At 38.5% G+C, this 23,804-nt stretch overlaps 1 protein-coding gene across 2 annotated transcripts in view; it reads right to left on the bottom strand.

Annotated features, from left to right (window-relative positions):
- LOC117299948 (lanosterol synthase-like) overlaps positions 1 to 23,804 on the bottom strand; it is a 51,773-nt gene that overhangs the window by 8,950 nt on the left and 19,019 nt on the right. For both annotated transcript variants that reach the window (XR_004520128.1, XM_033783564.1), the window contains exon 12: positions 23,439 to 23,618. Coding sequence is in view for 1 of the 2 variants with exons in the window: in XM_033783564.1 (XP_033639455.1) it covers positions 23,439 to 23,618 (180 nt within the window). In the remaining variant the exon portion in view is untranslated. The remainder of the gene's footprint in view (positions 1 to 23,438; positions 23,619 to 23,804) is intronic.

The following is a 23,804-nucleotide window of genomic DNA, read 5'->3' on the forward strand; positions in this document are numbered from 1 at the left end:
ATCTCTGCCCTCACAGGTACCCATTTACCCCTGGGTGGAGAGAAGCAATTATAGTTAAGTGTCTTGCTCAGGGCACAAGTGTCACAACCGGAATATTAACCTGTACCCTCGCAGGTACCCATTTATACCCCTGGGTGAAATGAAGCAATTATAGTAAAGTATCTTGCTCAAGGACACAAGTGTCATGACCGGGATTCGAACCCACACTCCAATGACTTAACCACCAGAACTTGAATTAGAGTTTGATGATCTTAACCACTCGGCCATGACACTCTAGAGAATAACCAGGTGCAGTATCTCTTGGCACACTGGCATGGTAACCCGAGGTCTCACGTTCGAATCCTGTTGGTGAACGATTCTTTGTTCACAACCAAACTCTATCAATTGACGTTACATATTCATAAAAGACGTTTGGTTTTGACATTTTTGTGTTAAACACTAAGAGGCCATTATGCAACTTATAATGTCTTCCTCGGCATTTGCTAATTTGTTTGTGAATCCATTTGTTAAAAGCATAGTAAGTTTACCGTCAAACAACAAATATTTTAAGTGTGTATGTCAACTAAACACTTCTTTGTTGATTTAACTATATACTTTAAAAGCAGTTAAATACAAAGAGGACTTCACCAGTCGGACTCACTTAGGCAAAGATGGGGATGTCGTTTTAGCATACATTTCAAAGCGATGCACTGCCTTACACTAGTTACTTTGGTATATAATACAAAATCTTACATTGAACATGGTTTGAAAGACATTCTAATTCGAAATAAAACAATCCACAAAAATTCGGATTGATGATACCCAAGCCTACATCCGTATGGATTGTAAAAGGGGGTAACCCTGTTTCAGCCCTAGGAGTAGGTGGCAACGGCCTCTGTAATAAAATAATTGTAGCCCACACCTTGAAGTGGCCTTCCGGCCTTGTGTGTCTGGCGACTTGCATAAAATAAAATAAATGTAGCTATTGTAACAAAAATAAATGTCAGTTTTTATGCTCCCAAATTTGAATCTGAGAAAAGTAACTGCAGTAACATTTCTCAGATTTGTGTTGGGGATCATCTTCTTGTGGTCTAGCCACTCCAGATCATAGTGCATTAGACGTCACTTAACGTCGGTGCATAATATTACAAAATACTGATAGATTTCTTCAAATTTGTCATTTTCGTCACTGGGTTTTCCCTCGAACAAATTTTCTGGGATTTCCTCCCACATCTTAAACTGAATTTTCTTTCTCCCCATGGGGTCTTTGGATCCTATTGAACCAGCATTTTATGAACGAAATTAAGTTATGAACGAAATTAAGTAATAAACTACTTGAATGGGATAACAACAATCTCTATTTGTGAATGTACATGTATGAGCGACTATTTTCTATAAATAAAAACATCAATGAAATGAGCTAATCTGTACGAGATACTTGCAATCAAGTAAGTTAAATACTAAGTTCATCTGTATTTTACAAACTATAAATCTAAAATTACCAATATCTAATTATCCCTAATCACAGACTATAGATTGCTACCATGATTATGGGTCGTATTAAGACAGAAACTCACTAGGGACAAAAAACATCTGCAGTTATCACTAATTAATTAGAGTAAATTTAAATCTTAAACTTTCAAGACACTGGACACTATTGGTTATTGTCAAAGGCTAGCCTTCACAGTTGGTGTATCTCAACATACATGCATGAAATAATAAACCTCTGAAAATTTCAGCTCAAATGGTTGTCAAAGTTGCAAGATAATAATGAAAGAAGAAAAATACCCTTGTCACACAAAGTTGTGTGCTTATTTCAGATGCTTTATTTCGAGACCTCAAATTCTAAATCTGAGGTCTGGAAATCAAATTCGTCGAAAATTACTTCTTTCTCGAAAACTGGGTCACTTCCGAGGGAGCCGTTTCTCACAATGTTTTATACTATCATCCTCTCCCCATTTTTCGTTACCAAGTAAGGTTTTATGCCAATAATTATTTTGAGTAATTACCATCAGTGTCCACTGCCTTTAAGAGAGAAATCCCTGGTTATAGGTTGAATAGCTTCTGACTGTCAACCCAAACACGGATTTTGTTCAAAGAGAAAGACCGCCATTGTTAGGGATATTCCTCCACCAACTGAGGTATATATACCTCAAATGGTAGAGGAAAAGTGTCATATAGGACACCCCTCCCCCCTCCCCCTACACCCCGAGATGTTTACCCCCATAAGGTAAAGTATAGGCTAATAAGGATGTTAAATCACAAGAGGGTGCCATCAGACAAATTGTTAACACATTGTTTATAAATGTGTTCACACATTCTCCATACGTGCAGGCAGCATCTCCAGGTTGCACAATTTACGCTTGTCACACTGTCGTGGTAACCCTGGGGTTCCAGGTTTGAATCCTGCTGGTGAACATTTCATTGTTCAAATCCAAGTTCTATCAATTGATGTTACATGTTCATAAAAGAATCAAAAATCATTTTGATACCTTTGATTAGAGGCAATCGATGTTTACTCTGTTACGGTGCACAGGGTGAATTGGTTCTTGAACCTATTGGTGCAATGTCGCAATCGTAATAATAATAATGTCAACCCGTTTTAATATAGTGCTTTTCACAACCAAAGGGCGTCTTAAAGCACTTCCAACATTATTAACCCTGGTCACTGGGCCTTAATTCATTCCTTAAACCATCTCAGCCCCCTGGGGAGTAGACAGCCCTTGCAACAAATATGCGCTACTCGGCTAAATCAATTACAAGAACCATTTCGCTCTCACAGGTACCCATTTACCACTGGGTGGAGTGTCACAATCAGGACTTGAACCCACACTTCTGCTCAACTCATAGCCAGGTCCCTTTCATAGACTCAGTGTCATTGTCGTCTTCTTCAGTTGTACTTGGTTGTGCAGCAGCAGTTGGTGTATGACTTATTGCATGGACTGGTCGTAGGATGTTTTGCTGTCTATTTGTGGAGGCTTTCATGTGAAAGGCTTGAACGAAGGCAGCTCGGTATTGCCTGTTTGTCACACCGTAGATCACAGGATTAAGAATGGTGTTGATGTACTGAGGCAACAGAAAAACCCAATCACCTCCATTCCACAGAAAAACCTCAACTGGATTGTTAATTTGAGCTACTTGACAAATCCAAAAGAAGGAAGTTATAAAAATGTATGGAGATTGACAAATGAAGAAAACCACACCGTTGACAATCAACATTTTGGCAGCTTGGTTGCGGATTTGCACGGCTTTTCTGTCTGTCTCTGTTCTACCATTGGCACCCCTGCGTTTGTTAAGTACCTGTATGATGCGTGCATACATGTACACGTTGGTAATCATTGAAAAGAACCAGGGAAAAATCAAGATGGCTTGACTGTAGTGATAAGCCCACAGGTCTATTAGTGTGCAAGACGTTAAAACTGAGGGGAACATTTGGTAGGTGTCATCATCAGGCCAACGTACACATTGTCTTCGAAGAATTGCAGCAAAGGGTATTAACAACACACCCCAGATAAACCCAATCAACCAACAGAACGCAACGATTTTCTTGGTGCGTTGTCTACCACGGATTTTAAGATGCTTTAAAGGGTGGCAAATAGCAAGATATCTCTCAAATGACATCATAGTTAACAGTGCAATCGATGAGACATACCCAGTCGTTACAGACACATTTGCCAACCAGCATTCCACAGGATGGGTGAAAGACGAATGGGCTATCACCGGAGACTGTATAAATGACGAAAGGTTCAAGCACATGTAGCTTAACATGAATAACAAGTCAGCCAATGCCAAGTGTATCAAGTATACAGTCGTGTCCGACCTCACCTCAGGACCACGGAAAATTACAAACAGAAAAATGAAGTTGAAGAGTATACACAGACTCAAAATAGTGGGTAGAATAAAAGGTATTACGACTTTGTCCGTAGAATTATGGAGCAATAGGAGAGCTTCGTCTTCAGTGAGGTTCAGTGTATCATTTAAACTGCATTCTGTCGGTTCCATGGTGAAGTTTAGCTGCAATCCAATCAAGATCAAAAGCTACTTATGTTAGGTTTCCAGCTCTGTTCAAAAGAAGCTTGGCGTGAATATCAGATGATATTTTTTTGTCTAATTGTTGAAACTGGCCTAACAGCTTTAAGAGTGATGAGGTGAACTGTGGGCTCACATCTTCTCAAATGCACTCTAAGTTCTGGTGTCGTCTTTCTCCTTTGTCTAGTAGTCACTTGCAGGTTGTATTTCTTGTGTTTGACACTGAGAGGCCATTATGCAAAACGTGTCTTACACTTCTTGGCATTTACTAAAATCAATAAGAAATGGGCTGCTTGTGAATCCATTTGTTAAAAGCATAGTAAGATTATCAGCAAAAAACAAATATTTTAAAAACATAGTAAGATTATCAGCAAAAAACAAATACTTTAAAAGCATAGTAAGATTATCAGCAAAAAACAAATATTTTAAGTGTGTATGTCAACTATACACATCTTTATTGATTTTAGTAATTACTTTAAAAGCAGATACCGTAATTGCAAAGATGACTTCACCAGTCCTCCGCCTTCACAATCTGAGAAATGTTACTGCAATTTGGGAGCATAAAAACTTTCATCTTTTTACATACCGGAGTTTTTATGTATTGCTCTAAACCGTTTTGATGTATTATCCTGCTTTTTAACGATTATCCTTTTTGGATTGTGTGTATTTTTGTGTATATCTCTGCTTGTTTGCCTTTTATAGTCGTTCAGTGATTGTTATTATCTTCTGTGCTTTTTTATATGCCCTCTCTTGCCTTAATGTATTTTGGGGGATTTAGGAGACATACGCCTTTTGGCGATAGTTATCTTTTTTAACTTTTATGCTCTCCTGGGCACCCCACTGTTGTTTTACTTTGTTTTCTTAAATATGTTTAATGTATGTACATGTGCTTGTAAATGTGATTGCCCGAATGAATATTATTTTTATTATTATTACATGTATTATTATAAATAGCCACATTTCTTTGATGTGAAATTTGTCCCCAAAAAATGTTTATACAACTGTACTATCAAATGCTGCTCTAGGCTCCAAAGGTTTCTATTGCCACTAATTAGCTGTTTCGACCTGGGGTTGGAACAGGTATTGTTTTCGTCAAGATTCCTCAGTATCATAATAGAAAAAAACACTAATAAATTTGTAGTATTGTTTTGTTTCCCTTAATCCCCCTTAACCATTGTACACATTTTTGTTAAATAAATAACAACTAAATTAATGACATGGAAAACTTAGATCCCATACCAAATTAAAGCTTAGTGCTAATACTTACATGTAACATTTAATTTAGTAATGGTTTAAAGTCTTAAATAATTAGCCTTAATTCAGCTTATGAATATTTAGTTAGCCAATCTTGTTGAAACCATATCTCAAAAAGTATAACGGCAATCATAAATCTATTTTCACTCGTAATAACAAGTTATGTATATACTGTGAATGTGTTTTCCTGCATGGACGGCGCCATCATGAAATCATTTATCGCGTGTTTTGAAATGTACACTATAGCTGACAACATGGGGTTGTGTTAAGTGTTTGAATTGTAATTGTTTTTTAATTTAAAGCCAATTAAAACGAAATCCCCGTCTTTGCCTAAGTGGCTCTGCAACTGGTGAAGTCCTCTTTGCAATTATCTGCTTTTAAAGTAATAACTTCAATCAATAAAGACGTGTATAGTTGACATACACACTTAAATATTTGGGTTTTTCCTGATAATCTATGCTTTTAACAAATGGATTCACAAACAGCCCATTTCTTATCAATTTTAGTATATGCCAAGAAGTGTAAGACACGTTTTGCATAATGGCCTCTCAGTGTCAAACACAAGAAATGTCAACCTGCAAGTGACTACTAGATAAAGGAGAAAGACGACACCAGAACTTAGAGTGCATTTGAGAAGACGTGAGCCCACAGTTCTATTCATCACTCTGATGGCTGTTAGGCCAGTTTCCAGAATTAGACAAATCTGATATGTATGCCAAGCTTCTTTTGAACAGAGCTGGAAACCTAACATAAGTAGCTTTTGATGTTGATTGGATTGCAGCTAAACTTCACCATGGAACCGACAGAATGCAGTTTAAATGATACACTGAACCTCACTGAAGACGAAGCTCTCCTATTGCTCCATAATTCTACGGACAAAGTCGTAATACCTTTTATTCTACCCACTATTTTGAGTCTGTGTATACTCTTCAACTTCATTTTTCTGTTTGTAGTTTTCCGTGTTCCTGAGGTGAGGTCGGACACAACTGTATACTTGATACACTTGGCATTGGCTGACTTGTTGTTTATGTTCGGCTACGTGTTCTTGTTCCTTTTGTCATTTATACGGTCGTCGGTGAAAGCTCATACGTCTTACACCCATCCTGTGGAATGCTGGTTGATAAACGGGTCTTTTTTGACCGGGTATGTTTCATCTATTGCACTGATAACTATGATGTCATTTGAGAGATATCTCGCTATCTGCCACCCTATAAAGCATCTTAAAATCCGTGGTCGTCGAAGAACCCTGAAAATCGTTGCGTTCTGTTGGTTGATTGGGTTTATCTGGGGTGTGTTGTTAATACCCTCTGCTGCAATTCTTCGAAGACAATGTGTACGTTGGCCTGATGATGACTCCTACCAAATGTTCCCCTCAGTTTTAACGTCTTGCACACTAATAGACCTGTGGGCTTATCACTACAGTCAAGCCATCCTCATTCTTCCCTGGCTCCTTTCAATGTTTAGCAACGTGTACATGTATGCACGCATCATACAGGTACTCAACAAACGCAGGGGTGCCAATGGTAGAACAGAGACAGACAGAAAAGCAGTGCACATACGCAACCAAGCTGCCAAAATGTTGATTGTCAACGGTGTGGTTTCCTTCATTTGTCAATCTCCATACTTTTTTGTCACTCTCTTCTTCTGGATTTGTAAAGTAGCTCAAATTAACAATCCAGTTGAGGTTTTTCTGTGGAATGGAGGTAATTGGGTTTATCTGTTGCCTCAGTACATCAACACCATTCTTAATCCTGTGATCTACGGTGTGACAAACAGGCAATACCGAGCTGCCTTCGTTCAAGCCTTTCACATGAAAGCCTCCACAAATAGACAGCAAATCATCCTACGACCAGTCCATGCAATAAGTCATACATCAACTACTGCTGCACAACCAAGTACAACCGAAGAAGGCAACAATGACACTCAATCTATGAAAGGGACCTGGCTATGATAACGGCAATGAACCCCTTATGTTCAGGTACCGATTCACTCTGTGCGTTGTAACATAGTAAATATCAATTCTCTCTAATCAAAGGTATCAAAATGAATTTTTATTCTTTGATTTTTTTAACAAAAAAGTGTTCACCAGCAGGATTTGTACCTTTGACCTTGGGTTACCATGACAGTGTGACAAGCAACCCATAAAGTTATATATAAGAACTAGGGCGCACTGGTGATGCTGCTTGCACAAACGTGACGGGACCGCAAGATGACAAGCTCGCCATTCTGATCGCGCGTTGAATATGAAATACACGTTTGATTTTGTTTTATTGAACGCTCACGCGATGCTGTTTGTTCAACTTACAAAATGGCCACACAAACACACGCTGTGAGATGGCTGTTTTGTCAACTTAGAAAATGGCCGCCTGCGCGCATGCCAGAGCGCGTATATAGGCCAGTGCGCCCTCTAGTTCTTATATATAACTCTATGGTGATGAATAGAGAATGTGTAAACACTTTGTAATTGTCTGATGGCACCCTCTTACGAATCAACATCCTTACTAAACTGCGCCAATAAAGTATCTAAACACTTACAAATGGTCAGATATATCGGAACCTGAAACAGTATGCCAACAAATAATTATTCATTTCGAGTCACCACTAATTTCTGCACATTTTGACACATCTTGTGTTGCGCTACGATGTTGTTAGGTGGATTTACGGGCACTTGAGTGGCTTAAGGTCGAATTTCAAAAGTTGCAAAAGCCCCTATTCAAGCTAAATCGTTGTATTGTGACGAGTAAGATCGGCGTTTCTTTTGCCCGCCTTTTATAAATGAATTTTTTTGGTCGCGTTTTGGATAAATCGGTTGCGATGAACATCAGCAATAATTGTCAGTAACCAAGCAAAGGGGTCAAAGATGGGAGGCATACAACAATGGTAAGCAAGGAAAGGTGTTTCAAGATAACAGGAAAGATGGCTCAAACGACCAAACAGGAAAGAGGACGGACCGTTGGTTTGATAGAAGCCGGTACGTCGATGCGAGCTGCAGCTCATCAGGTAAAAACGTCACCAGCGACGGTCAGTAAATGGTGGAATCGCTACCAAGCTCCAGGGAAATGTGGACGACCTGCCAAGGAGTGGCCGTCCGAGGGTGACTTCTGCAGAAGAAAGTGAACAAAGCCATAAAGCCTGACACCACTCTCGAGGGGTTTGCGACGCATCCTGATCAGGAAATGGCAGGGGATTGACCAGGGACAGATCAGAGGTCTCATTGAGAGTATGAGAAGACGACTCCTTGCCGTTCAGGACAATGATGGAGGACACACCAAGAACGGAGGACAGGATAACAGCAGTTTTAGAGTTAAAGATACGGCAATTAATTTCATGGTCATGTAAACGAAACGAGTTTGTGTCTTTTGTCTTGATTTTGTCTGAGTGTGATGCTTATGTGAGTTCCCTTTTGGAATTGGGGTGAATAGGGGCTTGTGCAACTTTTGAAATTCGACCTTAAGCCACTCAAGTGTCCATAAATCCACCAAACAACATCGTAGCGCAACACAAGATGTGTCAAAACGTGCAGAAATTAACGGTGAATAGAAACGAACAATTAAATTTTTGTATACTATTTCAGGTTCCGATAAATCTGACCATTTGTAAGTGTTTAGATACTTTATTGGCGCAGTTTATATTTGACCTTATTGGGGTAAACATCTGGGGAGGGGGTGTTCCATATGACACCTTTCCTCTACCATCTTTCTGTTTAAACAAAATCCGTGTTTGGGTTGCCAGTCAGAAGCCATACAACCTGTAATTGCTGTGTAACCACGGACTACTCTCTCAAAGTTTTAGATTTAAATTGATTCTAATCGATTGAAACTAGTTTCAACTGCAGATGATTTTGTCCCTTGTGAGTTTCAGTTTTAAACTTTACGCTCAAGTTTATGATCAATGATTGATACAATCTATAAACAAGCTAGGAATCTAAAGTCTGTGATTAGGGATAATTAGAAATTGGTAATTTCAGATTTATAGTTTGTAAAATACAGATAGGAACTAAGAATTTGATATATATAATAGATGTTAAATTTGCATCAAGGATAAAGAGTATTAGTTTTGTTTTTTTAACCCATACACCGATGTGTGTAAGCACTGTATACTCAGTACTTTCCCGAGTCCTGTGAAAAAATATCACAGGTATGTTACTCGGGTGGGATTCGAACCCACGACCCTCGCAATTCTAGAGCAGTGTCGTACCAACTAGACTACCGAGATTGCCCGGTAGCTAGAGGCAGTTTTGGTAGAATTAGAGGAAGAATTTGGTATTTAAAGACACTGGACACTATTGGTTATTGTCAAAGATCAGTCTTCTCGTTGGGTGTATCTCAACATATGCCTAAATTAACAAACCTGTGAAAATCTGAACTCAATTGGTCGTTGAAGTTGTGAGATAATAATGAAAGAAAAAACACCCTTGTCAAACGAAGTTGTGTGCATTTAGATGGTTGATTCTATTCAGAGGTCTCCAAATCAAATTGGTGGAAAATTACTTCTTTCTCGATAACTACGTCACTTCAGAGGGAGCCGTTTCTCACAATGTTTTATACTATTAACCTCTCCCCATTACTTGTTACCAAGTAAGGTTTTATGCTAATAATTATTTTGAGTAACTACCAATAGTGTCCACTGCCCTTAAACTAGTATTTCTTGATTCAAATAACACTCATTCGTTAGCTCATAATCATTGGTGTACACAATTTATTTGTACAGAAGTAGTCGCTCATAAACACAGATTAAATTTGTTTTTTAATAATGTGACCTGAGCCACCAAGCCCGGACTTCCTGCAGGCATGATTTGTACACAGCCCAATGGAAGGAAACATAAAATCTTATATTTTATGGAGATTGCACTGTCCAATTCTTATCACCTTTTGTTTAGGGGGCACATCTCAAAACTTGTCCAGCTTTTTACTTTCATAGAACTTCTGTAGAAATTATGACACAAAATGTCAACTTTCCCATATGACCAGTGCAGTATCTTGCCTGCAAGACTAGCGCCAGAATGCACAAGGTCACACTTATTGTAAAAACAAATGTGCATGGTCTATACCATTGAAGTAGTTTATTACTTAGTTTCATTTAATACAATTCTGGTTCAAGGCTCCAAAGACCCCATGAGGAGAAAGAAAATTCAGTTTAAGATGTGCGAGGAAAACTTCAGATAATTTGTTTGAGGGGAAACCCAGTGACGAAAATGACAGATTTTTTAAAATGTAGTGTTATTTTTATTCTATAACCACAGGAAGATGATCCCCGATAGGAATACAAAATACAAATCTCAAACTTAGATCCCATACCAAATTAAAGCTTAGTGCTAATACTTACATGTAACATTTAATTTAATAATGGTTTAAAGTCTTATATAATTAGCCTTAATTCAGCTTATGAATATTTAGTTAGCCAATCTTGTTGAAACCATATCTCAAAAAGTATAACGGCAATCATAAATCTATTTTCACTTGTAATAACAAGTTATGTATATACTGTGAATGTGTTTTCCTGCATGGACGGCGCCATCATGAAATCATTTATCGCGTGTTTTGAAATGTACACTATAGCTGACAACATGGGGTTGTGTTAAGTGTTTGAATTGTAATTGTTTTTTAAAAAAAGCCAATTAAAACGAAATCCCCGTCTTTGCCTAAGTGGCTCTGCAACTGGTGAAGTCCTCTTTGCAATTATCTTCTTTTAAAGTAATAACTTCAATCAATAAAGACGTGTATAGTTGACATACACACTTAAATATTTGGTTTTTTTCTGATAATCTATGCTTTTAACAAATGGATTCACAAACAGCCCATTTCTTATTGATTTAAGTAAATGCCAAGAAGTGTAAGACACATTTTGCATAATGGCCTCTCAGTGTCAAACACAAGAAATGTCAACCTGCAAGTGACTACTAGATAAAGGAGAAAGACGACACCAGAACTTAGAGTGCATTTGAGAAGACGTGAGCCCACATTTCTATTCATCACTCTGATGGCTGTTAGGCCAGTTTCCAGAATTAGACAAATCTGATATGTATGCCAAGCTTCTTTTGAACAGAGCTGGAAACCTAACATAAGTAGCTTTTGATGTTGATTGGATTGCAGCTAAACTTCACCATGGAACCGACAGAATGCAGTTTAAATGATACACTGAACCTCACTGAAGACGAAGCTCTCCTATTGCTCCATAATTCTACGGACAAAGTCGTAATACCTTTTATTCTACCCACTATTTTGAGTCTGTGTATACTCTTCAACTTCATTTTTCTGTTTGTAGTTTTCCGTGTTCCTGAGGTGAGGTCGGACACAACTGTATACTTGATACACTTGGCATTGGCTGACTTGTTGTTTATGTTCGGCTACGTGTTCTTGTTCCTTTTGTCATTTATACGGTCGTCGGTGAAAGCTCATACGTCTTACACCCATCCTGTGGAATGCTGGTTGATAAACGGGTCTTATTTGACCGGGTATGTTTCATCTATTGCGCTGATAACTATGATGTCATTTGAGAGATATCTCGCTATCTGCCACCCTATAAAGCATCTTAAAATCCGTGGTCGTCGAAGAACCCTGAAAATCGTTGCCTTCTGTTGGTTGATTGGGTTTATCTGGGGTGTGTTGTTAATACCCTCTGTTGCAATTCTTCGAAGACAATGTGTACGTTGGCCCGATGATGACTCCTACCAAATGTTCCCCTCAGTTTTAACGTATTGCACACTAATAGACCTGTGGGCATATCACTACAGTCAAGCCATCCTCATTCTTCCCTGGCTCCTTTCAATGTTTAGCAACGTGTACATGTATGCACGCATCATACAGGTACTCAACAAACGCAGGGGTGCCAATGGTAGAACAGAGACAGACAGAAAAGCAGTGCAAATACGCAACCAAGCTGCCAAAATGTTGATTGTCAACGGTGTGGTTTTCTTCATTTGTCAATCTCCATACATTTTTGTCATTCTCTTCTTCTGGATTTGTAAAGTAGCTCAAATTAACAATCCAGTTGCGGTTTTTCTGTGGAATGGAGGTGATTGGGTTTATCTGTTGCCTCAGTACATCAACACCATTCTTAATCCTGTGATCTACGGTGTGACAAACAGGCAATACCGAGCTGCCTTCGTTCAAGCCTTTCACATGAAAGCCTCCACAAATAGACAGCAAAACATCCTACGACCAGTCCATGCAATAAGTCATACATCAACTACTGCTGCACAACCAAGTACAACCGAAGAAGGCAACAATGACACTCAATCTATGAAAGGGACCTGGCTATGATAGCGGCAATGAACCCCTTATGTTCATGTACCGATTCACTCTGTGCGTTGTAACATAGTAAATATCAATTCTCTCTAATCAAAGGTATCAAAATGAATTTTTATTCTTTGATTTTTTTAACAAAAAAGTGTTCACCAGCAGGATTTGTACCTTTGACCTTGGGTTACCATGACAGTGTGACAAGCAACCCATAAAGTTATATATAAGAACTAGGGCGCACTGGTGATGCTGCTTGCACAAACGCGACGGGACCGCAAGATGACAAGCACGCCATTCTGATCGCGCGTTGAAAATGAAATACACGTTTGATTTTGTTTTATTGAACGCTCACGCGATGCTGTTTGTTCAACTTACAAAATGGCCACACAAACACACGCTGTGAGATGGCTGTTTTGTCAACTTAGAAAATGGCCGCCTGCGCGCATGCCGGAGCGCGTATATAGGCCAGTGCACCCTCTAGTTCTTATATATAACTCTATGGTGCAATCTGGAGATGCTGTCCACATGAATAGAGAATGTGTAAACACTTTGTAATTGTCTGATGGCACCCTCTTACGAATCAACATCCTTACTATATTTGACCTTATTGGGGTAAACATCTGGGGGGGGGTGTTCCATATGACACCTTTCCTCTACCATCTTTCTGTTAAAACAAAATCCGTGTTTGGGTTGCCATACAACCTGTAATTGCTGTGTAACCAGGGACTACTCTCTCAAAGTTTTAGATTTAAATTGATTCTAATCGATTGAAACTAGTTTCAACTGCAGATGATTTTGTCCCTTGTGAGTTTCAGTTTTAAACTTTATGCTCAAGTTTATGATCAATGATTGATACAATCTATAAACAAGCTAGGAATCTAAAGTCTGTGATTAGGGATAATTAGAAATTGGTAATTTCAGATTTATAGTTTGTAAAATACAGATAGGAACTAAGAATTTGATATATATAATAGATGTTAAATTTGCATCAAGGATAAAGAGTATTAGTTTTGTTTTTTTAACCCATACACCGATGTGTGTAAGCACTTGTACTCAGTACTTTCCCGAGTCCTGTGAAAAAATATCACAGGTATGTTACTCGGGTGGGATTCGAACCCACGACCCTCGCAATTCTAGAGCAGTGTCGTACCAACTAGACTACCGAGATTGCCCGGTAGCTAGAGGCAGTTTTGGTAGAATTAGAGGAAGAATTTGGTATTTAAAGACACTGGACACTATTGGTAATTGTCAAAGATCAGTCTTCTCGTTGGGTGTATCTCAACATATGCCTAAATTAACAAACCTGTGAAAATCTGAACTCAATTGGTCGTTGAAGTTGTGAGATAATAATGAAAGAAAAAACACCCTTGTCAAACGAAGTTGTGTGCATTTAGATGGTTGATTCTATTCAGAGGTCTCCAAATCAAATTGGTGGAAAATTACTTCTTTCTCGATAACTACGTCACTTCAGAGGGAGCCGTTTCTCACAATGTTTTATACTATCAACCTCTCCCCATTACTTGTTACCAAGTAAGGTTTTATGCTAATAATTATTTTGAGTAACTACCAATAGTGTCCACTGCCCTTACACAAGTATTTCTTGATTCAAATAACACTCGTTCGTAAGTTCATAATCATTGGTGTACACAATTTATTTGTACAGAAGTAGTCGCTCATAAATACAGATTAAATTTGTTTTTGATAATGTGACCTGAGCCACCAAGCCCGGACTTCCTGCAGGCATGATTTGTACACAGCCCAATGGAAGGAAACATAAAATCTTATATTTTATGGAGATTGCACTGTCCAATTCTTATCACCTTTTGTTTAGGGGGCATATCTCAAAACTTGTCCAGCTTTTTACTTTCATAGAACTTCTGTAGAAATTATGATACAAAATGTCAACTTTCCCATATGACCAGTGCAGTATCTTGCCTGCAAGACTAGCGCCAGAATGCACAAGGTCACACTTATTGTAAAAACAAATGTGCATGGTCTATACCATTGAAGTAGTTTATTACTTAGTTTCATTTAATACAATTCTGGTTCAAGGCTCCAAAGACCCCATGAGGAGAAAGAAAATTCAGTTTAAGATGTGCAAGGAAAACTTCAGATAATTTGTTTGAGGGGAAACCCAGTGACGAAAATGACAGATTTTTTAAAATGTAGTGTTATTTTTATTCTATAACCACAGGAAGATGATCCCCGATAGGAATACAAAATACAAATCTCAAACTTAGATCCCATACCAAATTAAAGCTTAGTGCTAATACTTACATGTAACATTTAATTTAATAATGGTTTAAAGTCTTATATAATTAGCCTTAATTCAGCTTATGAATATTTAGTTAGCCAATCTTGTTGAAACCATATCTCAAAAAGTATAACGGCAATCATAAATCTATTTTCACTTGTAATAACAAGTTATGTATATACTGTGAATGTGTTTTCCTGCATGGACGGCGCCATCATGAAATCATTTATCGCGTGTTTTGAAATGTACACTATAGCTGACAACATGGGGTTGTGTTAAGTGTTTGAATTGTAATTGTTTTTTAATTTAAAGCCAATTAAAACGAAATCCCCGTCTTTGCCTAAGTGGCTCTGCAACTGGTGAAGTCCTCTTTGCAATTATCTGCTTTTAAAGTAATAACTTCAATCAATAAAGACGTGTATAGTTGACATACACACTTAAATATTTGGGTTTTTCCTGATAATCTATGCTTTTAACAAATGGATTCACAAACAGCCCATTTCTTATCAATTTTAGTATATGCCAAGAAGTGTAAGACACGTTTTGCATAATGGCCTCTCAGTGTCAAACACAAGAAATGTCAACCTGCAAGTGACTACTAGATAAAGGAGAAAGACGACACCAGAACTTAGAGTGCATTTGAGAAGACGTGAGCCCACAGTTCTATTCATCACTCTGATGGCTGTTAGGCCAGTTTCCAGAATTAGACAAATCTGATATGTATGCCAAGCTTCTTTTGAACAGAGCTGGAAACCTAACATAAGTAGCTTTTGATGTTGATTGGATTGCAGCTAAACTTCACCATGGAACCGACAGAATGCAGTTTAAATGATACACTGAACCTCACTGAAGACGAAGCTCTCCTATTGCTCCATAATTCTACGGACAAAGTCGTAATACCTTTTATTCTACCCACTATTTTGAGTCTGTGTATACTCTTCAACTTCATTTTTCTGTTTGTAGTTTTCCGTGTTCCTGAGGTGAGGTCGGACACAACTGTATACTTGATACACTTGGCATTGGCTGACTTGTTGTTTATGTTCGGCTACGTGTTCTTGTTCCTTTTGTCATTTATACGGTCGTCGGTGAAAGCTCATACGTCTTACACCCATCCTGTGGAATGCTGGTTGGTTGATAAACGGGTCTTATTTGACCGGGCATGTTTCATCTATTGCACTGATAACTATGATGTCATTTGAGAGATATCTCGCTATCTGCCACCCTATAAAGCATCTTAAAATCCGTGGTCGTCGAAGAACCCTGAAAATCGTTGCCTTCTGTTGGTTGATTGGGTTTATCTGGGGTGTGTTGTTAATACCCTCTGTTGCAATTCTTCGAAGACAATGTGTACGTTGGCCCGATGATGACTCCTACCAAATGTTCCCCTCAGTTTTAACGTATTGCACACTAATAGACCTGTGGGCTTATCACTACAGTCAAGCCATCCTCATTCTTCCCTGGCTCCTTTCAATGTTGAGCAACGTGTACATATATGCACGCATCATACAGGTACTCAACAAACGCAGGGGTGCCAATGGTAGAACAGAGACAGACAGAAAAGCAGTGCAAATACGCAACCAAGCTGCCAAAATGTTGATTGTCAACGGTGTGGTTTTCTTCATTTGTCAATCTCCATACATTTTTGTCATTCTCTTCTTCTGGATTTGTAAAGTAGCTCAAATTAACAATCCAGTTGCGGTTTTTCTGTGGAATGGAGGTGATTGGGTTTATCTGTTGCCTCAGTACATCAACACCATTCTTAATCCTGTGATCTACGGTGTGACAAACAGGCAATACCGAGCTGCCTTCGTTCAAGCCTTTCACATGAAAGCCTCCACAAATAGACAGCAAAACATCCTACGACCAGTCCATGCAATAAGTCATACATCAACTACTGCTGCACAACCAAGTACAACCGAAGAAGGCAACAATGACACTCAATCTATGAAAGGGACCTGGCTATGATAGCGGCAATGAACCCCTTATGTTCATGTACCGATTCACTCTGTGCGTTGTAACATAGTAAATATCAATTCTCTCTAATCAAAGGTATCAAAATGAATTTTTATTCTTTGATTTTTTTAACAAAAAAGTGTTCACCAGCAGGATTTGTACCTTTGACCTTGGGTTACCATGACAGTGTGACAAGCAACCCATAAAGTTATATATAAGAACTAGGGCGCACTGGTGATGCTGCTTGCACAAACGCGACGGGACCGCAAGATGACAAGCACGCCATTCTGATCGCGCGTTGAAAATGAAATACACGTTTGATTTTGTTTTATTGAACGCTCACGCGATGCTGTTTGTTCAACTTACAAAATGGCCACACAAACACACGCTGTGAGATGGCTGTTTTGTCAACTTAGAAAATGGCCGCCTGCGCGCATGCCGGAGCGCGTATATAGGCCAGTGCACCCTCTAGTTCTTATATATAACTCTATGGTGCAATCTGGAGATGCTGTCCACATGAATACAGAATGTGTAAACACTTTGTAATTGTCTGATGGCACCCTCTTACGAATCAACATCCTTACTATATTTGACCTTATTGGGGTAAACATCTGGGGGGGGGGGGGTGTTCCATATGACACCTTTCCTCTACCATCTTTCTGTTTAAACAAAATCCGTGTTTGGGTTGCCATACAACCTGTAATTGCTGTGTAACCAGGGACTACTCTCTCAAAGTTTTAGATTTAAATTGATTCTAATCGATTGAAACTAGTTTCAACTGCAGATGATTTTGTCCCTTGTGAGTTTCAGTTTTAAACTTTATGCTCAAGTTTATGATCAATGATTGATACAATCTATAAACAAGCTAGGAATCTAAAGTCTGTGATTAGGGATAATTAGAAATTGGTAATTTCAGATTTATAGTTTGTAAAATACAGATAGGAACTAAGAATTTGATATATATAATAGATGTTAAATTTGCATCAAGGATAAAGAGTATTAGTTTTGTTTTTTTAACCCATACACCGATGTGTGTAAGCACTTGTACTCAGTACTTTCCCGAGTCCTGTGAAAAAATATCACAGGTATGTTACTCGGGTGGGATTCGAACCCACGACCCTCGCAATTCTAGAGCAGTGTCGTACCAACTAGACTACCGAGATTGCCCGGTAGCTAGAGGCAGTTTTGGTAGAATTAGAGGAAGAATTTGGTATTTAAAGACACTGGACACTATTGGTAATTGTCAAAGATCAGTCTTCTCGTTGGGTGTATCTCAACATATGCCTAAATTAACAAACCTATGAAAATCTGAACTCAATTGGTCGTTGAAGTTGTGAGATAATAATGAAAGAAAAAACACCCTTGTCAAACGAAGTTGTGTGCATTTAGATGGTTGATTCTATTCAGAGGTCTCCAAATCAAATTGGTGGAAAATTACTTCTTTCTCGATAACTACGTCACTTCAGAGGGAGCCGTTTCTCACAATGTTTTATACTATCAACCTCTCCCCATTACTTGTTACCAAGTAAGGTTTTATGCTAATAATTATTTTGAGTAACTACCAATAGTGTCCACTGCCCTTACACAAGTATTTCTTGATTCAAATAACACTCGTTCGTAAGTTCATAATCATTGGTGTACACAATTTATTTGTACAGAAGTAGTCGCTCATAAATACAGATTAAATTTGTTTTTGATAATGTGACCTGAGCCACCAAGCCCGGACTTCCTGCAGGCATGATTTGTACACAGCCCAATGGAAGGAAACATAAAATCTTATATTTTATGGAGATTGCACTGTCCAATTCTTATCACCTTTTGTTTAGGGGGCATATCTCAAAACTTGTCCAGCTTTTTACTTTCATAGAACTTCTGTAGAAATTATGACACAAAATGTCAACTTTCCCATATGACCAGTGCAGTATCTTGCCTGCAAGACTAGCGCCAGAATGCACAAGGTCACACTTATTGTAAAAACAAATGTGCATGGTCTATACCATTGAAGTAGTTTATTACTTAGTTTCATTTAATACAATTCTGGTTCAAGGCTCCAAAGACCCCATGAGGAGAAAGAAAATTCAGTTTAAGATGTGCAAGGAAAACTTCAGATAATTTGTTTGAGGGGAAACCCAGTGACGAAAATGACAGATTTTTTAAAATGTAGTGTTATTTTTATTCTATAACCACAGGAAGATGATCCCCGATAGGAATACAAAATACAAATCTCAAACTTAGATCCCATACCAAATTAAAGCTTAGTGCTAATACTTACATGTAACATTTAATTTAATAATGGTTTAAAGTCTTATATAATTAGCCTTAATTCAGCTTATGAATATTTAGTTAGCCAATCTTGTTGAAACCATATCTCAAAAAGTATAACGGCAATCATAAATCTATTTTCACTTGTAATAACAAGTTATGTATATACTGTGAATGTGTTTTCCTGCATGGACGGCGCCATCATGAAATCATTTATCGCGTGTTTTGAAATGTACACTATAGCTGACAACATGGGGTTGTGTTAAGTGTTTGAATTGTAATTGTTTTTTAATTTAAAGCCAATTAAAACGAAATCCACGTCTTTGCCTAAGTGGCTCTGCAACTGGTGAAGTCCTCTTTGCAATTATCTGCTTTTAAAGTAATGACTTCAATCAATAAAGACGTGTATAGTTGACATACACACTTAAATATTTGGGTTTTTTCTGATAATCTATGCTTTTAACAAATGGATTCACAAACAGCCCATTTCTTATTGATTTTAGTAAATGCCAAGAAGTGTAAGACACGTTTTGCATAATGGCCTCTCAGTGTCAAACACAAGAAATGTCAACCTGCAAGTGACTACTAGATAAAGGAGAAAGACGACACCAGAACTTAGAGTGCATTTGAGAAGACGTGAGCCCACAGTTCTATTCATCACTCTGATGACTGTTAGGCCAGTTTCTAGAATTAGACAAATCTGATATGTATGCCAAGCTTCTTTTGAACAGAGCTGGAAACCTAACATAAGTAGCTTTTGATGTTGATTGGATTGCAGCTAAACTTCACCATGGAACCGACAGAATGCAGTTTAAATGATACACTGAACCTCACTGAAGACGAAGCTCTCCTATTGCTCCATAATTCTACGGACAAAGTCGTAATACCTTTTATTCTACCCACTATTTTGAGTCTGTGTATACTCTTCAACTTCATTTTTCTGTTTGTAGTTTTCCGTGTTCCTGAGGTGAGGTCGGACACAACTGTATACTTGATACACTTGGCATTGGCTGACTTGTTGTTTATGTTCGGCTACGTGTTCTTGTTCCTTTTGTCATTTATACGGTCGTCGGTGAAAGCTCATACGTCTTACACCCATCCTGTGGAATGCTGGTTGATAAACGGGTCTTATTTGACCGGGTATGTTTCATCTATTGCACTGATAACTATGATGTCATTTGAGAGATATCTCGCTATCTGCCACCCTATAAAGCATCTTAAAATCCGTGGTCGTCGAAGAACCCTGAAAATCGTTGCCTTCTGTTGGTTGATTGGGTTTATCTGGGGTGTGTTGTTAATACCCTCTGTTGCAATTCTTCGAAGACAATGTGTACGTTGGCCCGATGATGACTCCTACCAAATGTTCCCCTCAGTTTTAACGTATTGCACACTAATAGACCTGTGGGCTTATCACTACAGTCAAGCCATCCTCATTCTTCCCTGGCTCCTTTCAATGTTTAGCAACGTGTACATGTATGCACGCATCATACAGGTACTCAACAAACGCAGGGGTGCCAATGGTAGAACAGAGACAGACAGAAAAGCAGTGCAAATACGCAACCAAGCTGCCAAAATGTTGATTGTCAACGGTGTGGTTTTCTTCATTTGTCAATCTCCATACATTTTTGTCATTCTCTTCTTCTGGATTTGTAAAGTAGCTCAAATTAACAATCCAGTTGCGGTTTTTCTGTGGAATGGAGGTGATTGGGTTTATCTGTTGCCTCAGTACATCAACACCATTCTTAATCCTGTGATCTACGGTGTGACAAACAGGCAATACCGAGCTGCCTTCGTTCAAGCCTTTCACATGAAAGCCTCCACAAATAGACAGCAAAACATCCTACGACCAGTCCATGCAATAAGTCATACATCAACTACTGCTGCACAACCAAGTACAACCGAAGAAGGCAACAATGACACTCAATCTATGAAAGGGACCTGGCTATGATAGCGGCAATGAACCCCTTATGTTCATGTACCGATTCACTCTGTGCGTTGTAACATAGTAAATATCAATTCTCTCTAATCAAAGGTATCAAAATGAATTTTTATTCTTTGATTTTTTTAACAAAAAAGTGTTCACCAGCAGGATTTGTACCTTTGACCTTGGGTTACCATGACAGTGTGACAAGCAACCCATAAAGTTATATATAAGAACTAGGGCGCACTGGTGATGCTGCTTGCACAAACGCGACGGGACCGCAAGATGACAAGCACGCCATTCTGATCGCGCGTTGAAAATGAAATACACGTTTGATTTTGTTTTATTGAACGCTCACGCGATGCTGTTTGTTCAACTTACAAAATGGCCACACAAACACACGCTGTGAGATGGCTGTTTTGTCAACTTAGAAAATGGCCGCCTGCGCGCATGCCGGAGCGCGTATATAGGCCAGTGCACCCTCTAGTTCTTATATATAACTCTATGGTGCAATCTGGAGATGCTGTCCACATGAATAGAGAATGTGTAAACACTTTGTAATTGTCTGATGGCACCCTCTTACGAATCAACATCCTTACTATATTTGACCTTATTGGGGTAAACATCTGGGGAGGGGGTGTTCCATATGACACCTTTCCTCTACCATCTTTCTGTTTAAACCAAATCCGTGTTTGGGTTGCCAGTCAGAAGCCATACAACCTGTAATTGCTGTGTAACCAGGGACTACTCTCTCAAAGTTTTAGATTTAAATTGATTCTAATCGATTGAAACTAGTTTCAACTGCAGATGATTTTGTCCCTTGTGAGTTTCAGTTTTAAACTTTATGCTCAAGTTTATGATCAATGATTGATACAATCTATAAACAAGCTAGGAATCTAAAGTCTGTGATTAGGGATAATTAGAAATTGGTAATTTCAGATTAATAGTTTGTAAAATACAGATAGGAACTAAGAATTTGATATATATAATAGATGTTAAATTTGCATCAAGGATAAAGAGTATTAGTTTTGTTTTTTTAACCCATACACCGATGTGTGTAAGCACTTGTACTCAGTACTTTCCCGAGTCCTGTGAAAAAATATCACAGGTATGTTACTCGGGTGGGATTCGAACCCACGACCCTCGCAATTCTAGAGCAGTGTCGTACCAACTAGACTACCGAGATTGCCCGGTAGCTAGAGGCAGTTTTGGTAGAATTAGAGGAAGAATTTGGTATTTAAAGACACTGGACACTATTGGTAATTGTCAAAGATCAGTCTTCTCGTTGGGTGTATCTCAACATATGCCTAAATTAACAAACCTGTGAAAATCTGAACTCAATTGGTTGTTGAAGTTGTGAGATAATAATGAAAGAAAAAACACCCTTGTCAAACGAAGTTGTGTGCATTTAGATGGTTGATTCTATTCAGAGGTCTCCAAATCAAATTGGTGGAAAATTACTTTTTTCTCGATAACTACGTCACTTCAGAGGGAGCCGTTTCTCACAATGTTTTATACTATCAACCTCTCCCCATTACTTGTTACCAAGTAAGGTTTTATGCTACATGTAATAATTATTTTGAGTAACTACCAATAGTGTCCACTGCCCTTAAACTAGTATTTCTTGATTCAAATAACACTCGTTCGTTAGCTCATAATCATTGGTGTACACAATTTATTTGTACAGAAGTAGTCGCTCATAAACACAGATTAAATTTGTTTTTGATAATGTGACCTGAGCCACCAAGCCCGGACTTCCTGCAGGCATGATTTGTACACAGCCCAATGGAAGGAAACATAAAATCTTATATTTTATGGAGATTGCACTGTCCAATTCTTATCACCTTTTGTTTAGGGGGCACATCTCAAAACTTGTCCAGCTTTTTACTTTCATAGAACTTCTGTAGAAATTATGACACAAAATGTCAACTTTCCCATATGACCAGTGCAGTATCTTGCCTGCAAGACTAGCGCCAGAATGCACAAGGTCACACTTATTGTAAAAACAAATGTGCATGGTCTATACCATTGAAGTAGTTTATTACTTAGTTTCATTTAATACAATTCTGGTTCAAGGCTCCAAAGACCCCATGGGGAGAAAAAAAATTCAGTTTAAGATGTGCGAGGAAAACTTCAGATAATTTGTTTGAGGGGAAACCCAGTGACGAAAATGACAGATTTTTTAAAATGTAGTGTTATTTTTATTCTATAACCACAGGAAGATGATCCCCGATAGGAATACAAAATACAAATCTCTTAGTTAGTATCTGTGTTTACAGGTTAAAAACTTGCTAAGTACAGACACATCAAGCACATCAAGCTTAGCAGAAACGGGTCACCAGCCAACATTCTATACCAAATTCCACCTGTACTGCAATCATTTTTTGCATAGCAAAGAAATTTGCTAAGCAGAATTTTCTGCAAAACAGCTTAATAAAATAAGGCCCTGTTGTTTTCCGAACTAAGCAGTCTCCAGAATTGTTACTTGTCACTTCCAAAAAATAATTTCAAAACACAAATTTCGTTTTAATTTTCAAGACCTCACCTTGTTCATCTGCCTGTAGTACTTCTGATAATTTGGTGGGTTTTCTGGGATCTGGGTGAGTTTGAAGAAATCGTGAGTCCTTTGAAGGCATTCATGGAGTGACTCGTTCTTTGCAGCCCCTCCCTCTAGGAAGGCTTGGGCAGCAAATGCCGTGTCCCACAACTGGGAGCCATTGGTGCCCTGCGAAGATAACAAGCAAAGATATATAGAGCGCTGAAGACGCAAGATGGGGAACTGGAGCCCTATTCTATTGTTAGAATCCATAAAACTTATTGGCGCCATTACAGCCAGCAAACGCTGTGTCCCACAACTGGGAGCCATTGGTGCCCTGCGAAGATAACAAGCAAAGATATATAAAGCGCTGAA

Source organism: Asterias rubens, chromosome 15 (genome assembly GCF_902459465.1).
Source record: "Asterias rubens chromosome 15, eAstRub1.3, whole genome shotgun sequence".
Lineage (NCBI taxonomy): Eukaryota > Metazoa > Echinodermata > Asteroidea > Forcipulatida > Asteriidae > Asterias > Asterias rubens.